The 21,038-nt window shown below is 37.1% G+C and overlaps 1 protein-coding gene across 3 annotated transcripts in view; it reads right to left on the reverse strand.

Annotated features, from left to right (window-relative positions):
- The window catches only part of SATB2 (SATB homeobox 2), a 204,349-nt gene that overhangs the window by 75,488 nt on the left and 107,823 nt on the right, over positions 1-21,038 (reverse strand). For all 3 annotated transcript variants that reach the window (XM_006078174.4, XM_006078179.4, XM_044936957.2), the window contains exon 7: positions 443-915. In XM_006078174.4, coding sequence (XP_006078236.3) covers positions 443-915 — 473 coding nt within the window. The remainder of the gene's footprint in view (positions 1-442; positions 916-21,038) is intronic.

Below are 21,038 nucleotides of genomic sequence, written 5' to 3' on the forward strand. Positions count from 1 at the left end.
GATAACATATAATAACATTTTTTTTAAAGTTCAAAGATAAGGTAAGTTTAGAACTAGTTTTTTTAAAAATAAAAACAAGGAATGATAATCACAAAATTCAAGATCAGGGTTACATCTGGGGAAAGTAAATGGAAAAGAGGGGGGAAGGAGAAGTACATAAAGAGACCCACATCACTAGTAACATTTCAGGTGCTGAGTTGGGTAGTGAGTTCACAGATATTCATTACGTCACTGAAATTAATCATAGCCAAACATAGATCAATGGTGATAGTATTTCACGAACTAAAGATTATTAATTAATCTGATTCTATGTGCTCTGAGATCCACAGAAAAATTTTAAAGAGATAAACAATATTTGTCACAATGTGTCCATAGTATTAACATGATACATGATATATCATTAACACGATATAAACATTATGATGCTTAACACTAATGGTACCTGTGTGCGATTGAATGCCACTCTTGCAAAGACAGCTTGGGACACACTGGCTCTCTTCAACTCATCTCTGACTTGCTGGTAGATATCTGGAGATACTTCCACAGAGGAGTTGGTTGGCTCTGGCTTAACTGCTCTGGGAATGGGTGGGTGGTTCAAGAACTGCTGGTTGATGGCTTGAGGATGCTGGTGAGCCAGAAGCCGGCTAACGGCAATCTGTTGGTTGATCAGATGGGCCATGGCAATTTGTTGCCTGACAAGTTGTGGACTGAGCTGGGGAGAAAGAAGACCAGGGCTCATGATGGGCTGTAATGCGGGCACTTGGTTTCGGATTGGAGTACTGTGGTGGATTTGACTATGAGGAGACTGTTCGTTGGTTTTCCCCAGGGAGGCCAGCTGGTTCATATTTGGTAAATGCATTGGACGCTGGCCCAGAACACAATAGTCTGAAAGGTTTTCTCGTTCCACTCTTTCCACTGTTAAGAGATAAAAATGATAATTTGTCATTATCATCATTAGTATAATTTGTTGCTGATACATGTAGTTTTAAATTATATTTTTGGTATATTAATGAAAAAGATTTTTTTCATACAAAGCTGGAAGACCCAGAGTAAAAGTGAGTCATCTTTTCCTGAAAAAATGTTACAATAATAGATTTTTCCATAGGTTATGATATGAAAGTAAAAATATTTGCCTTTTTTAAATTTCTAAAAGTATGCATTCTATTAAATAGCCAAGACAGAAATGGTTATTACAAATTCTAAATCTTCTCATGTTTCCAACCTCTATCACCTCCTTCATCATCCACTGTGGTAAAAAAAAAAAAAAGCTGTTTTCATCTTCTGTAGTTTGTGGTTAATTGTGTAGTTCATAAGTATCATGAAATGTCAAGAACAACATCTTCTGCCAAATTAATTGCTATTCAGGTCAGGAAGCAACAGTTAGAACTGGACATGGAACAACAGACTGGTTCCAAACAGGAAAAGGAGTACATCTAGGCTGTATATTGTCACCCTGCTTATTTAACTTCTATGCAGAGTACATCATGAGAAATTCTGGGCTGGAAGAAGCACAAGCTGGAATCAAGATTGCTGGGAGAAATATCAATAACTTCAGATATGCAGATGACACCACCCTTATGGCAGAAAGTGAAGAGGAACTAAAAAGCCTCTTAATGAAAGTGAAAGAGGAGAGTGAAAAAGTTGGCTTAAAGCTCAACATTCAGAAAACGAAGATCATGGCATCTGGTCCCATCACTTCATGGCAAATAGATGGGGAAACAGTGGAAACAGTGTCAGACTTTATTTTTTTGGGCTCCAAAATCACTGAAGATGGTGATTGCAGCCATGAAATTAAAAGACGCTTACTCCTTGGAAGGAAAGTTATGACCAACCTAGATAGCATATTCAAAAGCAGAGACATTACTTTGCCAACAAAGGTCCCTCTAGTCAAGGCTATGGTTTTTCCAGTGGTCATGTATGGATGTGAGAGTTGGACTGTGAAGAAAGCTGAGCACTGAAGAATTGATGCTTTTGAACTGTGGTGTTGGAGAAGACTCTTGAGAGTCCCTTGGACTGCAAGGAGATCCAACCAGTCCATTCTGAAGGAGATCAGTCATGGGATTTCTTTGGAAGGAATGATGCTAAAGCTGAAACTCCAGTACTTTGGCTACCTCATGAGAAGAGTTGATTCATTGGAAAAGACTCTGATGCTGGGAGGACTTGGGGGCAGGAAGAAAAGGGGACGACAGAGGATGAGATGGCTGGATGGCATGACTGACTCGATGGACATGAGTTTGAGTGACCTCCGGGAGTTGGTGATGGACAGGGAGGCCTGGCGTGCTGCGATTCATGGGGTCGCAAAGAGTCGGACACGACTGAGCAACTGAACTGAACTGAACTGAATAAAAATCTCACATAAATACTATTATACAACTATGTAGACATTTATATAAAAGGCCTGTCTCATAGTATAGCCTTTCAACTCCTCACTTGGTATCTTTTCTATAGGAATGTATCTTTAAGACATGGATATTTTAATGACTGTGATATGCACTAGAATAAGAAAAAGTCTCACAAAATTAATAATATCACCTTGATTTACCATTTGTTTGCTAGGACCAGTGCATTCTCTTGGAAAAACCCTGTTAGCCTTTAACCTGCTTTCAAGATTGCCAGGAGAAATATCAATAACCTCAGATATGCAGATGACACCACCCTTATGATAGACAGCAAAGAAACTAAAGAGCCTCTTGATGAAAGTGAAAGACGTGAGTGAAAAAGTAATATCATGGCATCCGGTCCCATCACTTCATGGCAAATAGATGGGGAAACAATGGAAAGAGTAAAAGACTTTATTTTCTTGGGCTCCAAAATCACTGCAGATGGTGACTAAAACCATGAAATTAAAAGACACTTGCTCCTTGGAAGAAAAGCTATGACCAACCTAGATGGCATGTTAAAAAGCAGAGACACTACTTTGCCAACAAAGGTCCATCTAGTCTAAGCTATGTTTTTTCCAATCGTTATGTATGGATGTGAGAGTTGGACTATAAAGAAAGCTGAGCGCCGAAGAATTGATGCTTTTGAACTGTGGTGTTGGAGAAGGCTCTTGAGAGTCCCTTGGACTGCAAGGCGATCCAACCAGTCAATTCTAAAGGAGATCAGTCCTGAATATTCATTGAAAGAACTGATGTTGAAGCTGAAACTCCAACACTTTGGCCACCTGATGCAAAGAACTGACTCATTGGAAAAGACCCTGATGCTGGGAAAGATTGAAGGCGGGAGGAGAAGGGGACGACAGAGGATGAGATGGTTGGATGGCATCACCGACTCAATGGACATGAATCTGAGTAAGCTCCGGGAGTTGGTGATGGACAGGGAAGTGTGACTAAGTGACTGAACTGATTTACTATTTACTATTAGTAAATTACTAATTACTGATTACTGATTTACTATTAAATAAAATTCTTCCTTTTTCCAGGTTATTTTTCTTATATGTTTTATTGTACTTTAGTAAAGATTTAAGGAATAACTTTGAAAGGAAGAAAAAGGAAAGTATCATATATGTCTTTTCTTCCCTCAGGAATATTTCACAAGAAAGACTCACATCAAAAAAAAAAAAAAAAAAAAGTCACATCATATCAAATCAAATCCTTATCTAAATCTCTGTATTACATTATTATGTAAAGCTAAGGTTTGTTTGGGGAAAACACATTAGGCTGAACCAACCTCTATCTTTGCCAGCTTTAAATGCTTGTGGATATAATCTAACAAAAACTGTGTTATGCTGTTGTTTTTATTTTGACACTCTGCTTGTGCTATTCTATGAATATTTCCCCAGGCCTGAACCCAGGCCCTGGCGGTGAGAGCATGTAATACCAACCACGGGGCTGCCAGGGAATTCCACAAAAATCTGATAAAGCAAAAATTCTACATGGAAGTAATTTTTTCTTACAATTGGAAATGTTGTATATGATTATGCAAAAGTCTATTGATATAACTTTAAAGAAAACTACTTTGAGTGATTACATGCTAGTGAGCAGAAAAGTATTCACCTGTAAGACAAATTTTTTAACTAATTGCACCTTTCAATATGCAAACAGTGCTTGTAAATTGGCACATGGCTTACAGTGATAGAGTCATAATTGATCAAAAAAGTACTGAGTCTCACATACTAAGATAACGAACTTACAGCTGCCAGGGCAAAGGGACAGTTGGGAGTCTGGGATGATCGTGTATACACTGCTATATTTAACATGGATAACCAGCAAGGACCTACTGCATAGCACTCTGCTAAATGTTATGTGATAGTCTGGATGGGAGAGAGGCTTGGGGGAAAATGGATACATGAATACGTATGGCAGAGTTCCTTCATTGTTGGCCTGAAACTATCACAACATTGCTAACTTGCTATATACCCTAATACAAAATAAAGTTCAAAAGAAAAAGTACTGAATCTCAAAATATTTAGGTAAAAGTGATGTGTGCTGGAAAACTGGGTGAGATGACTCAAAACAGGGAATTTAGAGATGACAAAGTCACTAGAATCAAATCATACGTAAAATATTTGAAAAAAATCAATCAAGAAAGTAATATTTCTAAATTAATATTTTATATAACGTGATTTTTAAATACATACAAGGAAGTAATATCTGATCATTTTATTACATGTCTAAAGGTTTTGTATATTTAAAACTTCTAACTGGTAAAGCACATAGACATCCATATCTTGGGAGCACCTTATATTCAGACATATACAATATTTTCTCATGATTTTTTAAAAAATTGAATGGTTGCTTAACTTTCCTATGAACTCCTAAATAAGTCAAAAGTTTACTTCAAACTTCTTTAAGACTTCAATTTATAACTTAATCCTTTCGATGTAACTCATGTATTTTGTATTCACCTTTTCTTCATAAAGTTCAAGGTAAACAAATTATTTTAATCTTATCCTCTAAAGGCAAACATTTTTCAGGTATTGTAATAAGACACACTTAAAATCAAACCAAGCAAATAGTTAAGAGACTTTAAGCAAGGTAATCTAACACAGTTTTCATAGGACAGAAGTTGCTATTGTAAGTTCCTCACTGAAAGAAGTGAAGAGGGTATGGAAGAAGGTATTCCGTGTAAAGGGAAAAAAAAAGAAAGCTAAAGCAGCAATGCTCATATCAGACAAATAGACTTTAAAATAAAGACTGTTAGAAGAGACAAAGAAGGACACTATACAATGATCAAGAGATCAATCCAAAAAGAAGATATAACAGTTGTAAATATACATACAACAAACATAGTAGCACCTCAATATATAAGGCAAATGCTAACAGCCATAAAAGGAGAAATTAACACAATAATAGTGGGTGACTTTAACACTCCACTTTTGTCAATGGACATATCATCCAAACAAAAAATCAGTAAGGAAACAAAGGCCTTAAATGTTACATTAGACCAGATGGACTTAACTGATTTCTATAGAGCATTCCATTGAAAAATAACAAAATACACATTTTTCCCAAGTGCACATGGAACATTCTCCAGGATCAACCATGTGCTGGGCCACAAAGCAAGCCCTGGTAAATTTAAGCAAATTAAAATTGTATCAGGCATCTTTTCTGACCATGTGCTATGAGATTAGAAATAAACTACAAGAAAAAAACTATTTAAAAAAAAACACAAATAGGTGGAGGCTAAATAAGATGTTACTAAACAACTAATGAATCACTGAAGAGATCGAGGAGGAAATAAAGTATCTAGAAACAAATGAAAATGAAAGCACAATGATCCAAAACCTATGGAATGCAGCAAAAGCAGTTCTAAGAGGAAAGTATAGCAATACAATCTTACCTCAGGAAACAAGAAAAATCTCAAATAACAACCTAACCTTACACCTAAAGCAACTAGAGAAAGAAAAACAAACAAACAAACAAAAAACCTAAAGTTAGCAGAAAGAAAAAAAAAAGCATAAACATCAGAGTAGAAATAAATGAAACAGAGACAAAGAAGACAATAGCAAAAATCAATGAAACTAAAAGTCGGTCCTTTGAAAAGATAAACAAAATTGATAAACCTTTAGCCAGACTCATCAAGAAAAAAAAAAGAGAGAGAGAGGACTCAAATGAATAAAACTAGACATGAAAAAGGAAACTTTACAACTGACACCACAGAAATACAAAAGATCATAAGAGATTTCCACAAGCAACTGTATGCCAATAAAATGGACAACCGGAAAGAAATGGACAAATTCTTAGCAAGTCATAAGCTCCCAAGACTGAATTAGGAAGAAATAGAAAACATTAACAGACCAATCACAAGCACCGAAAGTCCCAACAAACAAGTCCCAGATGGCTACACAGGTGAATTCTATCAAACATTTAGAGAAGGGCTAACCCCCATCCTTCTGAAAAGGTTCCATAAACTGCAAAGGAAAGAAAACTCCCAAACTCATTTTACAAGGCCACCATCACCCTTATACCAAAATCAGACAAAGGTGCTACAAAAAAAAAAAAAAAAAGATTATAGGCCAAATATCACTGATGAATATAGATGCAAAAATCCTCAACAAAATACTAGCAATCTGAATTCAATCAAGTGAAATATATCCCTGGGATGCAAGGGTTTTTCAATATCCACAAATTTATCAATGTGATACACCACATCAATAAATGAAGAACAAAGTTTCCAGAATAAAGTCATACTTTTCAGGCAGAAATACTTGCCCTCAGACATTCAATTCACTTTTGTTTGCTTGCTTTTTAATTCAGCCAAAATAAAGGCAAATTCAAGTTAGTATATTATGTTTTCAGGTACATAAGAAGTAGACATTTTATTCATTTCTTATTCTACTAAAAAAAAAAGAAGAAGAAATATCCTGTTAATGCAAACATTCTTTGATCAAAAGCTAATTTTCCAAAATGTCACTATTTTCATTTTTCAGTACTTAATTACATTTGAGTTACTTTCTTTTTTTTTTTTTTTTTACTGATTTAATTAGATTTTATTTATAAATAAATTCTGATTGCAATGTGAAAGTTAAAATGAAATATGGGGAAACTATGTGAGAAACATAGTTACAAGAGGAAGATGAAGAGGGCCTAAAACAATGACTTTGGTAATCACACGGCAGAAGACATATAGAAGGTGATGTGATTCTGCTACTTAGACAACGAGAGTCCGAATATAAGTGAGTTCTCCAGGTTGGATGATATCTTGATGATGGTGCTGTTTCTGGGATTGAGACATGTAGTGGTATGGTCAGTTGTGCATTAGGATGAGAATTTAGAGAATCAAACGTATGATATTAAATATGCTGAATCCAAGGTAACCATGGTAAAACTAAGTATAGTCTGGTACAGTTTCTTTGTTCCCTCCCCTCAAAATTGTATTTGTTTTGTACTTTATGCCTTTTTAAAATCAACTTTTTTTCTTATAAAGCTTTCTAAAATTGAGTTACTTTATCCCTCATTCTTACTCTTGACCTTCTTTCTTCTTTTACTGTAAAATTATTTTAATATATAGTAACTGTGTATATATATACACATAACCATCAGATGATCTCTTGTAAACATGTAATTTTCAGGTGCTCTCTTCTTTCTTTAGTCTGTATATTTTCTTTTTTTTTTTTTTTTTTTTTTTTTTAATTTTATTTTATTTTTAAACTTTACATAACTATATTAGATTTGCCAAATATCAAAACGAATCCGCCACAGGTTTACATGTGCTCCCCATCCTGAACCCTCCTCCCTCCTCCCTCCCCATTCCATCCCTCTGGGCCGTCCCAGCGCACCAGCCCCAAGCATCTTGAGCTCTGTGAAATCTCTATGAAATTGGTGCAATAAGAATCAGAATAATATCAGTCCATATTCCTTTAAGATTTATTCAGTTCAGTTCAGTTCAGTCGCTCAGTCATGTCCGACTCTTTGAGACCCCATGGACTGCAGCACACCAGCTTCCCTGTCCATCACCAACTCCCGGAGTTTACTCAAACTCATCTCCATTGAGACGGTGATGCCATCCAACCATCTCATTCTCTGTCGTCCCCTTTTCCTCCTGCCTTCAATCTTTCCCAGCATCAGGGTCTTACTTCTAATGAGTCAGTTCTTCGCATCCTTTAAGATTATACATAATAATTCCCCTTTTCTAATGAGTTCCCAGATCCTTATAATTTCATATAGTTTAGAACAGTGACTGAGGAAGTATCTTTTTAGTGACATGTGGCCACACCATGAAGTACTAACTCATTAGTAAACCATAATGAAGGCATTGCAAATTCAAATGCCTATACAGCCAGGTAGAGCACAACAGCCAGGGAAGCCAGCCACAGAGATACTAGGAGAGAAAGTCTTCCAGTCCAAAGACAGTAGTCACTACCTTGACTCAGCCAGTTGTCTTTCTCATATTGTCATTTCTTTAGATGTTTTTTCCAAAAATAATATTTTTTTTAATCTGGATTTTTGCAGGATAGCTCCTAAATTTAGAAACTGGCAAATAACTCCATTTTCAAAACACAAGAAAAGCCAAACAAAATACTTCTGAAAACTAGGTTCTGCCCATACACAGGTTACCAGTGTTAAAATTTTACCTATGAGAATAAAGATACCCTCTATGTTGTTAAGATGTTAAAGCAAACCTTATTCAGGAGCATCACAACAGGTCTAGGGACCACTGCAATGGGATATTACAGTCAGAGAAAGAGACTGGGGCCAACTCCAAAAACAGCATGAGAAAGTGGGAATATACAGCCAAGGAAGAGTCTGGGGGTCAGAGGTGGAAAATAACCAAAAGGAAACATCATGAGTAAGAGGGATTCTAGCTAAACTGACCTAACAGGATTCTTTGCTGAAGACAGGCCAGGGTGAACAGACATCACCTAGGGGATGTTAGAGGATGAGGAACCCGATAAGAATGAGATATCGAGGCTGATCAGATATCAAGCAGGTTCTGGTTAAACTGACTTAGCAGGGTTCTCATAAAACTGGATTTTACTAGGAAGTGCACAGATGGGCCTAGGAAAAGGTTCAAGAGCTTGTCTTAAGTTTGGTCAAGGAATGAGGCTTCATCAACATTTCCCGGGCCTTGACAGCTCTATCAATAAAAGTCAAATTCTTTACTTCAAATAATGAAGAAAAAAAATCATCATCCCAGCTTTAAAAATGGCTGAAAATCAAATGATCACCAACAGGCTTTATTTTTACTGACCAAGGCTGTTCATGGTTTCAGGAGTAGTTTGCATAGATTTTGTCAAATCTGAAAAACATTTTCTTCTGCTGCCACTCTTATACAAATAATATCAGAATAATATTTTAGCCTCTTATGTCACAGAAATAAGAATACAAATACTTGAAAGAAAAAAAAAGTCAGAGGAGCATCACATTGTACCAGACTCAACCTGAAAAGTAAGCTTGAACATTCATTACTTCTTTTCTCTCTTCTTTCTGACCTTCCTTCCATCCTTCCTTTCATTCCTCTCTTCCTCCTTCCCTCTCTTCTTCCCCTTTTCTTTCTTTTTAAATTATTTGAAAATAATCATAGTGACTACAATGTAGACCTAACAGCAGTGCCTGATTTTGTATTTTGCTTTTTCACTCTGATAGAAAATATCATGTTAAGCCTGTCTTAAATTAAACCAAGACCAAAGGTAAGCCCTGGTCCTAAGGGCTCATCTTATCTCTATAATACTTAGCGATGGATCAGAAATCCTAAAAAACATAAAGAATAAAATGGAGTGCTGCCTCTCATGACAAAAGCAATGCTCACATTCATAACAGAACATATCCTCAATAAAGCCAAAATGCTTACTTATTAAAGAGACATTAAAAATACAACTGCTTCCAGAGTTTTACATCAGAGTGCAATTTAATTCACAGTGAATTTGATTCTCAGTTCAGTTCAGTGGCTTAGTCGTGTCCAACTCTTTGCGACCCCATGAATCAAAGCACGCCAGGCCTCCCTGTCCATCACCAACTCCCGGAGGTCACTCAAACTCACGTCCATCGAGTCAGTGATGCCATCCAGCCATTTCATCCTCTGTCATCCCCTTCTACTCCTGCCCCCAATCCCTCCCAGCATCAGAGTCTTTTCCAATGAGTCAACTCTTCGCATAAGGTGGCCAAAGTACTGGAGTCTCAGCGTTAGCATCTTCCAAAGAAATCCCAGGACCGATCTCCTTTAGAATGGACTGGTTGGATCTCCTTGCAGTCCAAGGAGCTCTCAAGAGTCCTCTCCAACACCACAGTTCAAAAGCATCAATTCTTCGGCACTGAGCTTTCTTCACAGTCCAACTCTCACATCCATACATGACCACTGGAAAAACCATAGCCTTGACTAGAGGGACCTTTGTTGGCAAAGTAATGTCTCTGCTTTTGAATATGCTATCTAGGTTGGTCATAACTTTCCTTCCAAGGAGTAAGCGTCTTTTAATTTCATGGCTGCAATCACCATCTTCAGTGATTTTGGAGCCCAAAAAAATAAAGTCTGACACTGTTTCCACTGTTTCCCCATCTATTTGCCATGAAGTGATGGGACCAGATGCCATGATCTTCGTTTTCTGAATGTTGAGCTTTAAGCCAACTTTTTCACTCTCCTCTTTCACTTTCATTAAGAGGCTTTTTAGTTCCTCTTCACTTTCTGCCATTGATTCTACTGTTGCCAAAGTCCCTAAAGGTAATTTGTGGAATGAGAAGTGCCTGGGAAGGAATGATGTTCCCAGCTTAAAGTACAAGTCCCCAGCATGTGGCAAGTGGGGCTGAAACACTGCCATGTTTAGTAGCAGAGCAGCTTTCTGTAGCTATTTTAACCTCTGGAGAAGGGTCCCAGTCCTCGGGCCCTACAGCTGGGTAGTTCAGATCTGGAGTCTGCTCAAGTTTCTGAGAAACTCACAGTTCCTGGAGGATCTTGCTAATTCCTTTGAAGTTCCTGGGACTCAGTGAAAATAACAAAGGCTGGGAACTACTATCTAACCATCCTCTGAGCTTCTGGGGTTGTATACAACTCCAAATAGATGTCCTAACCAAGAGCACCCTATGAACATTAGCTATTCAATGCCCAAGACTGCTGGCTATGATAGGTTATTCACAGTCAAGAAAGTTGTACTCCACCCCAGGGACTTATTTGCATTACAATGAAAAGGTATTTGGTTCAAAAAAAATCTCATTTTACTTCATGCCATTTCACAGTACATCCTGGAAATCAAGTGTTTAAGAATCACAAATCCCTGACATATACATATATATTTTAGAAGGTTGCAGAAACATTTTCAATGCTCAAAAAATATATGTCTATATGTAAATCTTTTCATATTCCTATCTGGCACTTAGTTTTTTATTATAATGTCTTTATTGCAGCCCAGGGTAAATATGTTTTCAGCTATTGGGAAAGATGTATGGCATAAAAGTTAACAGCAGAGATTTCTAAGCCAGACTGCCAGGGCTTAAATCTCAGCTTGCCCATTTGGTAGATATGTGACCATGGATAGGTTACTTAACTTCCTTGTGCCTTAGGACATTCAACGTGGATTAAAAAGTATGCCTACCTTGAAGGATTATTGTGCAGATTAAATGAATTAATATATGTCAACACTTAGAACAGTATCTGGCACTATGTAGTGTTTATCATTACTGTTAATATCCACCTTGTTTGTGTGTCTGTCTGTGTGTGTACTGACATATGTACACACATGGATGTACATTGCACATTTCAGGTCTGTGTCAAAGACATTAAAAATACGGTCCTATGAAACATCAAAATTTATATTTCATGGAAACTGTTAGAAATACAAATTCAGAATCTCTTCGAGTTTTTATGTATACCAAATTTCCAATTCTTACGTAAAGTTTGAGAATCAATGCCTATATCATTTTTGCTTTTACTTACTGTCTTTTGAGAGTATATAAGATATAGCTGCCAGGTGATTTTCATGTATTCTGAAATTTGAGAATCCTATTCTGTATTGTCCGGGCTTTTATGTTGTTGTCTTTTGAGATTATGCAAGACATTTATAACTGTCATATTTCTTTTTTTTTCTCTAAACCCTAATGACATTAAGGATTCAATCTTACTGAACTGTCACTATATTATTAAAGCTGGTTAAGTGGTAAGTATTAATCGTGTCTGACTCTTTGTGACCCTGTGGACTATAGCCCGCCAGGCTCCTCTGTCCATGGAATTCTCCAGACAAGAATACTGAAGTGGGTAACCATTCCCTTCTCCAGAGGATCTTCTCGATCCAGGGATCAAACCCAGGTCTCCTGCATTATAGGCAGATTCTTTACAGTCTGAACCACCAGAAAAGCCCTCACTGTATTATAAATGTATCAAAACATTTTGAATTTTCTTCTCTATGATGTATATTTAGTTTTTGTTGATGATCATATTATACTGAAGAAGCATTGATTGGACCTGATATTAGAAAACTGCACTCAAATCTACATTCTAATTCTTACTAGCTCTGAGACCTCCTTTTGAGCAAGTTGGAGATTTCTCTGTATCTTAGTTTTACTGTAGGGAAAATATCATTATCTTAGAATTGTAAGGGTAAATTTTAGATGATCAGTATCTACATGAAAGGTCTTTGTTTAAATGTTACTGTACATTTCAGAAAATGTCTATATAATTATGATTAACAGATTAGCTTTGCCATTTCAAAATTAGGACATTCTGACCATTCTGACCTGATTAGGACATTCTGACCATTCTGACCTGATTAGGACATTCTGACCAGTGTCTGCTGTTTTTCAAGGGTCATCTGAAGAACTGCAACTTCTCCTTTGGTTTAAGTAACAATGGCATGTTATATCATATTGCTTTTTAAAACAAATCACTATAGCTTAAAAGAATTCATTGTCAATTTAGAATCATATGCTTCAAAGCATATGAAGGAATGTGTTAGATTTAGCTTCTCCAAATGAGGCTTAATAGTTCATATCTTGACTTTCAAATTAGGAGACAGCAGAATAGATGGGAAATAAAATGACAACCTCCCAACTCTGGAAATTAAATTTATAGGAATACTATATAAATACAGCTTTAAGTTTCAAAAATTACTATAAATAAAAAATGGAAAGAAAACTTAAGGAATAAAACATGCTTTAACTATATACAAGTTACATTCACATTAACCATAAAAAAGAAGAAAAGGGTCCTACAGTATTTTTTTCTAATTGAAGAATGAAAGTGATAGTCAGTCATGTCTGAGTCTTTGTGACCCCATGGACTGTAGCCCACCAGGCTTCTCTGTCCATGGGATTTTCCAGACAAGAACACTGGAATGGGATGCCATTTCCTTCGTCAGGGGATCTTCCCAACCCAGTGATCGAACCCGGCTCTCCAGCATTGCAGGCACACTCTTTACCATCTGAGCCACCAGGAAGCCCCAACTGAAGAATAGTTGATTTACAATATTGTATTGGTTTCAAGCATACAACAAAGTGATTCACTTATACATACATGTGTATATATCTATATTATTTTTCCAATTATTTTCCATTATAGTTAATTACATGATGTTGAATATAGTTCCCTGTACTATATAGTAAATCTTTGTTGTTTTACACACAGAGAGAACTAAAAGAAACATAGGGGCTTCCTGGATGACTCAGCAGTAAAGAATTCGCCTGCAATGCAGGAGATCAGGAGATGTGGGTTTGATCCCTGGGTCAGGAAGATCCCCTAGAGGAGGAAATGGCAACCCACTCAGTATTCTTGCCTGGAAAATCCCATGGATGGAGAACCCTGGCAGGCTACAATCCAAAGGGTGACAAAGAACTTGACACGACACGACCAAGCAAGAGCATGCATGCAAAAGAAACACACAAACACACACGATAGCTTTTTTTTCTTCAGCCTATTGCTTCTCTGTTAGATTCATTGTTTTTATTACTTCTATCCGCTATAGATGCTATAAAAAAGTAAATCCAGAAAAATTTCAGTACTCAAAATATACTCAAGTGACTTTATGCCCCAAAGTATACTTTCTGAAGAGGATTTATGAGCAAAGGGTGAAGCCATATACATAGAGTTATCTGCTAATCAAAGCAAGATGGCACAGGATAGGTGCAAAGAAGAGCAAACTGGGATTTTTACAGCCTAAGTTCTCACTAGCTGGGGGATTTGGGGATGACCTGCAAAATGAGAAAGATTACCCATAAACTGGTTTTAAAGCAACCTTCCAGGTTACTCATCTAATAGCATATTAAACAGTATTGTTGCTAGGATTTTCAAAGCAATTCCCTGGCAACATCTGCTTCTGTTTTTTGACTCCTTGGCAAAAATTAAGACTTAACTCAAGATATCTCTCTTTGGGAAACTCCCCAATGCAACAATAGTAGTTTAGTAGTTTATACACTGGTAATAACAGCAGTTGTAGTATTGCTCTTGCAAGTTTATCTGTCAACACTGCTTAAAAGACTGATAATTTTTTCCAGAAACATGAACCAAGTGTTTCAATGCAAACCTTAACAAAATTGCCTTTGAGAAAGAAGCCCTAGGGTTTTGTCCATAGTTATAATGAGTAGAAAGCAATGAATTGGGTAAAAGGCTTTGCAATGAGAAATTTCTGGAATTTCTGGCCTATGGATTTTTCCTTAAACCATTAAGATGCTTATGCAAATGTAAACAGATTAGCAAGAATGAGTGCTAATGGATTCCATAATAAGCTAACACTCTAAGTATTCACCAGAACAAATCCTGGAAACCCTGGATAGAAGAGTACAGCCAAATAAAAATTTGGGTGGGAGGAGTGAAGAATAATTCATTTCTCTGTGACTCCTTCAGCCTCAAAAAGTACTCTAGAAGCAATTCTACAAGGTTAGACAAAGGCTGACCATGTGGCACTCTTGGTAATCAATAGTTTGGAATTGGTACTCACATCTTGAGCATAGGGAAAAGATATTCTTGAGCATACCACTGCTGTGGATTTCCAAACCTCCACCCCAAGATCCTTGCTCCCTCAACCCTAACCCCCAAACCTTGTATCCTAATTTTAAAGATAATGATCCTGTCTAATACCAGAGAAGTTAGATAACTTGTTCAAGGTCAAATAGTAGTCCAAATGTAGACAAATATTTAACAAAAATTAAAATGATTAGAGTTACTGGCTTTGGTCTTATAAGCATAATAAACAAATCACAGGGCCAGTAAAAACTAATGTTTGTTTGTTAGTTTTTCCTCTTTTTCTGCATAACTCAAAGTGAAGTTCTCAGGGACTAAATGCTTCACAAGTACTTTTGTTGTATTTCCTTTAGAGAAAAATATTTTTATTCTTAGTGTACTGCAGATAACTTCAAGCCTTCTATCATTTATATAGTAGTTGAGGTACTGAGCTAACCCTTAACACATCACTGTCATTTAATTCTCACATAAGAATTACATCACATAGATATTATTATGCCACTTTATTGAAGAAGTTGAAGATCAGTGGAAAAAAAAAGAAAACATAAATTTATTAAATAAAGCAAGTAACAGAACTCAAACCTATGTCTTTAGGACCTTAAAGCCTGTGTCCCACTGCTTATGTTAAACTTCCCAAGTTGGGGCACATGGCTGCTATTCATTTTAGGGTTTGAGTCAGGACTTATCAACTTTCCAACAGACAAGTCCTGCTTTCTGTCTGTACATGTGTGTGCAGGTGTGCATGCGGTCCATACATGCAGAGGTGACATGATGAGTGGCTGAGTTATCTGAATGGTAGGGGCTCTCCCTGTAGGCTACACTCTGTGCCCTGTAAACCTTCCTGATGCAACAGACTGCAGAAGCCAGTCGGTTCTGAACGGTGAGGAAATTACTGATTTTTCCCAACTGCATGAGCTAATCACTAAAATAGGATTATTCACATTTGCTTTTTAATTGTTTTAATTCATTGGATAGCATTTATTAACTACTTTGTACTTATTTATTAGTCAGCTACTATGTATCAGGTCCTTGTGAGTCCCTTGGACAGCAAGGAGATCAAACCAGTCAATCCTAAAGGAAATCAACCCTGAATATTCATTGAAGGGACTCATGCTGAAGCTGAAGCTTCAATACTTTGGCCACCTGATATGAACAGCCAATGCACTGGAAAAGACCCTGATGCTGGAAAAGACTGAAGACAAAAGGAGAAGAGGGTAGCAGAGGATAAGATGGTTGGATAGCATCACCAATTCAATGGACATGAACTTGGGGGAACTCCAGGAGCTGGTGAGGGACAGGGAGGTCTGGCATGTCACAAAGAGTCAGACATGACTTAGCGACAAACAACAACACATACAGTTATGATGACAGCCCCTACAGATATAGCACTGAATAATACTAGCTTGAAAGAGCTCCGTCTATAGATTTGCTTCAGACAGTTTAACAGCTTGGTACACAGAGATGGACCTGTAGCAACTGCCTATGATATAAGATGCATTTCTATTTGATGATAAAACATAGCTTCTTTAATCCCTATTTTGTTGTTATTAGCAATTCATTCTAGTCATCTGCAATATAAATTTGCACTCACTATATTTATTTTCATGAATCCTCCCATTCTTTTACTTTTGTTGCTGCCAAAAAGCTTTATCCCCAAATGAGTGCCATCAGTATGGATTCCCTCCTGACTGATGACACATGAATCACACAACTGAGAGCTTTTGCAAGAACTCTTTTTAAGCTCTGTAAATATGAAGTATTCATTTGAAACAAAAAATAAAATGGGGTATGCACACTCATATAACATGGTAATAACTTGAGAATCTCAGGAAATCACAACAAATTCACATGAATGAACTACTATATGAAATTGGTGACATACAATTTTAACCTATGTAAATGGCAATTACATCTGATTCAACCTGATATTTATTTAGACTCCTCTCTGTGAACTGGGCTACACATCAACAGTAAAAAGACCTACTGTCCACCCAAAGTCTTTCACTGAGTTAATTTTTTTTAATGTAAACATAACACTAATTTTCCGGACAAACCAGAACAGTATCATGTCTGCCAATACTGAACATGCCCAATCACTGAAAATACTTCTGATTTATTCTGTCTTAGTCAATAACTGTAGGTCCAAAGTCGATTTGTTATATAAAAACTGCTTTTTTGTTAACACAAAAATAGACACAATTTCAAGAGCTAAAGCCAATATTTCATATATACCAGATATAAATCCCACACCACTGGAAATTAAAAACAAAACTATAACCAGAAGAGTTCACTAAATATAATTAAAGAAAATATTAGGAGTTTGAAAGGGCTGAAGGGCAAAAAAAAAAAAAAAAAAAAAGCTAAGTCTTTTAGGACTATGAAACCTAAAGATTTTTTTTTCCCCTCTAAATTTGTTAAAGAGAATCTGTCTCTGGATTGAGAATTCGCTTGCAAAGTCTCTGCCTAGAGCAAGATATTCAGAGCCAACTTGTTAACTCCTAATAAAACAAGGCTTGGAAGGAAAATGCTTCCAGCCCATAAGCAAAGTGTACCAGCCAGCATTGTGATAATACCCCAAATGATTGGTTTTCTTAGGTATATTTTCCCCTTATTATCAACTTCCTCTTTCCATCATACTAAGATCCACAAAAAATATATATCTCCCATAAAGCAACTTGAATCTGAACACCTTTGTGTTTTGACAATAAAAGGTCATATAGGACCCATTATGTTCCATGGAAAAAGTGAGCACTGTCCACCTTTACTGCATCAGAACACTATTGTCCCTTTTGGTGTCAAATGATGCTTTATCATAGTTGGATAACACTGGTCATTTCAAATATTCCTACAGCTTTCTGAATAGGTTAAAGTTACCTATATCTAATCATATCTTGATTTTCACTCTTTGTTTTAATCTGCAACCATAATTTCAGGGGTAAATTGACATATGATTTAAAAAATCACATTTTAGAAACTCAACAGTATTGTTCAGGAGTATTCTATGTGGATTAATTCTTTTCTTTAACCTATTAAGGAAATGTTAATCAAAGAAACTATCAACCCATAATTCATTCTTTTCCATTGGCCATTCTCTTTGACTTCATAGGACTTAAATGTTTGGGGCTGTTATTTTTAGTAAACTATTCAATAAACTAGCTGGAAATACCTCCAAGGGATGTTTTTCTTAGGCTACATAAATGGTCTCTAATTTTTATTTAATAAAGGTGTTACTGTCTCTTTCAGTGGAATTAATTAACAGTTGTTAAATCTTTAGCTCAAAAAGTAATTAACAGAAAAAGAGAATGAGTTTAACTGATAACTAATTTGCTAAGGATATTTGTAATATGAATTAAACAAGCAAAAATTTTCTTTTTTCTCTCAATTGAGACATCCAATAGCAAATAAGATTAGTCACAATATAACATGTGCAAAAATAAAACTGTTCTAAGTGTGTATGTTCAAATAAATTCATCTATATTAAATTAAATTCTATTAATATTTACTAAGTATCTACAATATTCAAAGTCCTATGTTCACAGCGCTTGGAGAAGGTAACAAAATGGATGAGTCCTACAGATGTTCTTTCACGGAATTTTTGGTCTAATAGGGAGACTATTCAAGAATCGAACTTACTACTAACATGGAACTTAGAAGGTGACAGCTTGAAAGGACAAGTGTTAGAACTCATAGCCTGACTTGTATTCCAGATGATTCTAGATTTATGTCCATTCCTATGGGAGTTCAGAAGTTCAAAGTCAGATAATCTCAAATTCTTGCACAGGGTAAGAACCAGTCAAACAGTGAGTCCAACAACTATCTACCATAGACAGTGGTGGTCCTAGCACTCTGTATGTAAGAGCTTCATTCGAGCACCTTGCAAACCTAAGTGCTTTTCCGTTTTAACTCTGTAAATCATCTGAGGAAACACAAATAATACTTTTCATTTACTCAATCAAGAGACCAAGAGAATTCTGACTTCAACCTACTGGTTCCCCCAAAATAAAAGGATGTCACCACACTCATAACAGATTTTAAATCTGGATATTTGCTAGTCGGCATACAATAGCTCTCATTTCACAACTCTGTGGTATCTTCATCAGGCACCATCGGATCTATCTTTGTTTTACCTTTTGTTTCTTGGCAAGACAAATGGAAATCTGAAACTATGAAAAATCTAAAGTTTGTGAAAGGAAAAGCTAACAACTAAAGAGACCAGAACCACAACCTTTAACCACATCATCCCAATTCAACTCCTTGTTTCTCTCTGTTTCTCAAACATATTTGGTCCAGAGCCCATTTCAGAGTTCCCCACCTAGCCCCCGTCCCAGCCATTCTCTCCCTCACTGCTAGATAATCAGGACATAATGGCCTCCTCTGGCTCCATCCTCTTTCTCCTTAGTATCAGGCTGGGGGTGGAAGTGTGTGTTGCCCTCAGGCCTGATGCTGCAGTTAGCTGCTCTTACATCCTTTCATCACTCAGTCACTATCTACGCCCTCACTTCCTTATAACCTTCCATCTCTGATGTATATAACTTCTCTTTGTATTCATGACAAGGAAACAGCGCCCTCCAATGTCATTATGGTCCCTTTTTTGCCAAAGCTAAGAGCTTCCAGGGGCTTCCTAGGTAGCTCAATGGTAAAGGATCTACCTGCCAATGCAGGAGATGCAAGAGACATAAGTTCAATCCCTGTATTGAAAAGATGTCCTGGAGAAGAAAATGGCAACCCACTCCAGTACTCTTGCCTGAAGAATTCCATGGACAGAGGAGGCTGGAGGGCTACAGTCCATGGGGGTCACAAAAGAGTTGGACACGACTAAGTGACTAAACAACAACAAGGGCTTCCAATCTCCTCTTCTCCTTCTCTTGCCCCTGTCCCCCTTGATAACATTTCTCCGCTGGTAACCCACCTTCCCTTGACTTCCATGAAACCTCACTTTCTATCTAATCATGTCTTCTAACCCCTGGCCCTTTTATGCCTCAAAGCTTCCAATCCCTGCTTGTTCTAACTTTCTCCTTCAGAGAATCCTCCTTTGGTATCACTGTAACTAGTATATCCAAAAAATTGGCTACAGAATCTATTCTCTAGTCCTGTCTTTTGGTAAGCTTGCTCCGCACCTTGAACAGCCCAGTGGATATTTCTCACTAGTTCACCAACTCTCCAAAGCACCAGCAACTTCCTCTCAGTTTATATCAATACGTTTCTGTCAAAACCATCCCAGAGTCACTTAAGTTCACAACCTTGGACTCTACTTTGATTTTCCTTTCTCTTCCCACTCACATACTGCATCAGTCACCTCTCTTTTTCCCATTCCTGCCACCAAAGCCAAAGCCCCACCTCCCTCACCATCTTCACTTCCATGTATTATTGAAGTAGATTCTCGCTTGCCTGTATTCTCCAGAGTGTGCACACCACCCCTCTTCCTCTCATTTGCCTCCCCTCCTGCCGTACACACTCACATCCATACAATGGTTTCAGATGGCTTCTAGAAGATTTTTTTTAACTGTCATTATCATTATTTCACTTCATTGCTGAAAAACTTTCAATGATTCTCAGAATGTCTCAACTGGGCTTTCAGAGTGCCCTAAGATGTGTTCACTAGCTTTCCAACTTTATTTTGCATTACTATAACACAAAAGCTTCTCACAGCCAAGTCCCAAACATTTTTGCTCTTTCACCAATGTTTGGTCCCACCATCAGTCCCACATCCAGCCATGCTCTATCTTTTCCTTTTCATCAGTCAAAAATCTTAGCCATTCTGGGCATGTTATATTCACAGTATCATGACAGAGACACTGGACAACCACCCAAATTTTCCTATTACATTATGCTCTTCTGCACCTCTGCACCTCTGCTGATGAACTTGCAGCTTTCTGGTTCTTCCTTCTCCTTGTCCTCTCAAAGAAAAGCTCTGTTTGTCCTAAGGTTTAACTCATGTGCTACTTCTTTTTTAATTATCCCTCACTCCCAACCAAACCTGACACCCAGCAGGTATAATTTATAGACCTTCTTCTGTGTTACCACTGCACTAGTTTATATCACTGCTATATATTTGCCAGATACACTTATAGGGTCTCCTCCCTACTAGGATGAGGCAACACAACTAGAGGTAGGAACTGTACCTTACGTGTTTCTGAATGTCTCTCTGCTTCTAGCACTGAATATGGGCTATAGTAGAGACATTCACTAAACATTTAATCAAAATTAATCATCTCATT

This window comes from Bubalus bubalis, chromosome 2 (assembly GCF_019923935.1).
Source record: "Bubalus bubalis isolate 160015118507 breed Murrah chromosome 2, NDDB_SH_1, whole genome shotgun sequence".
In the NCBI taxonomy this organism is placed as follows: Eukaryota; Metazoa; Chordata; class Mammalia; order Artiodactyla; family Bovidae; genus Bubalus; species Bubalus bubalis.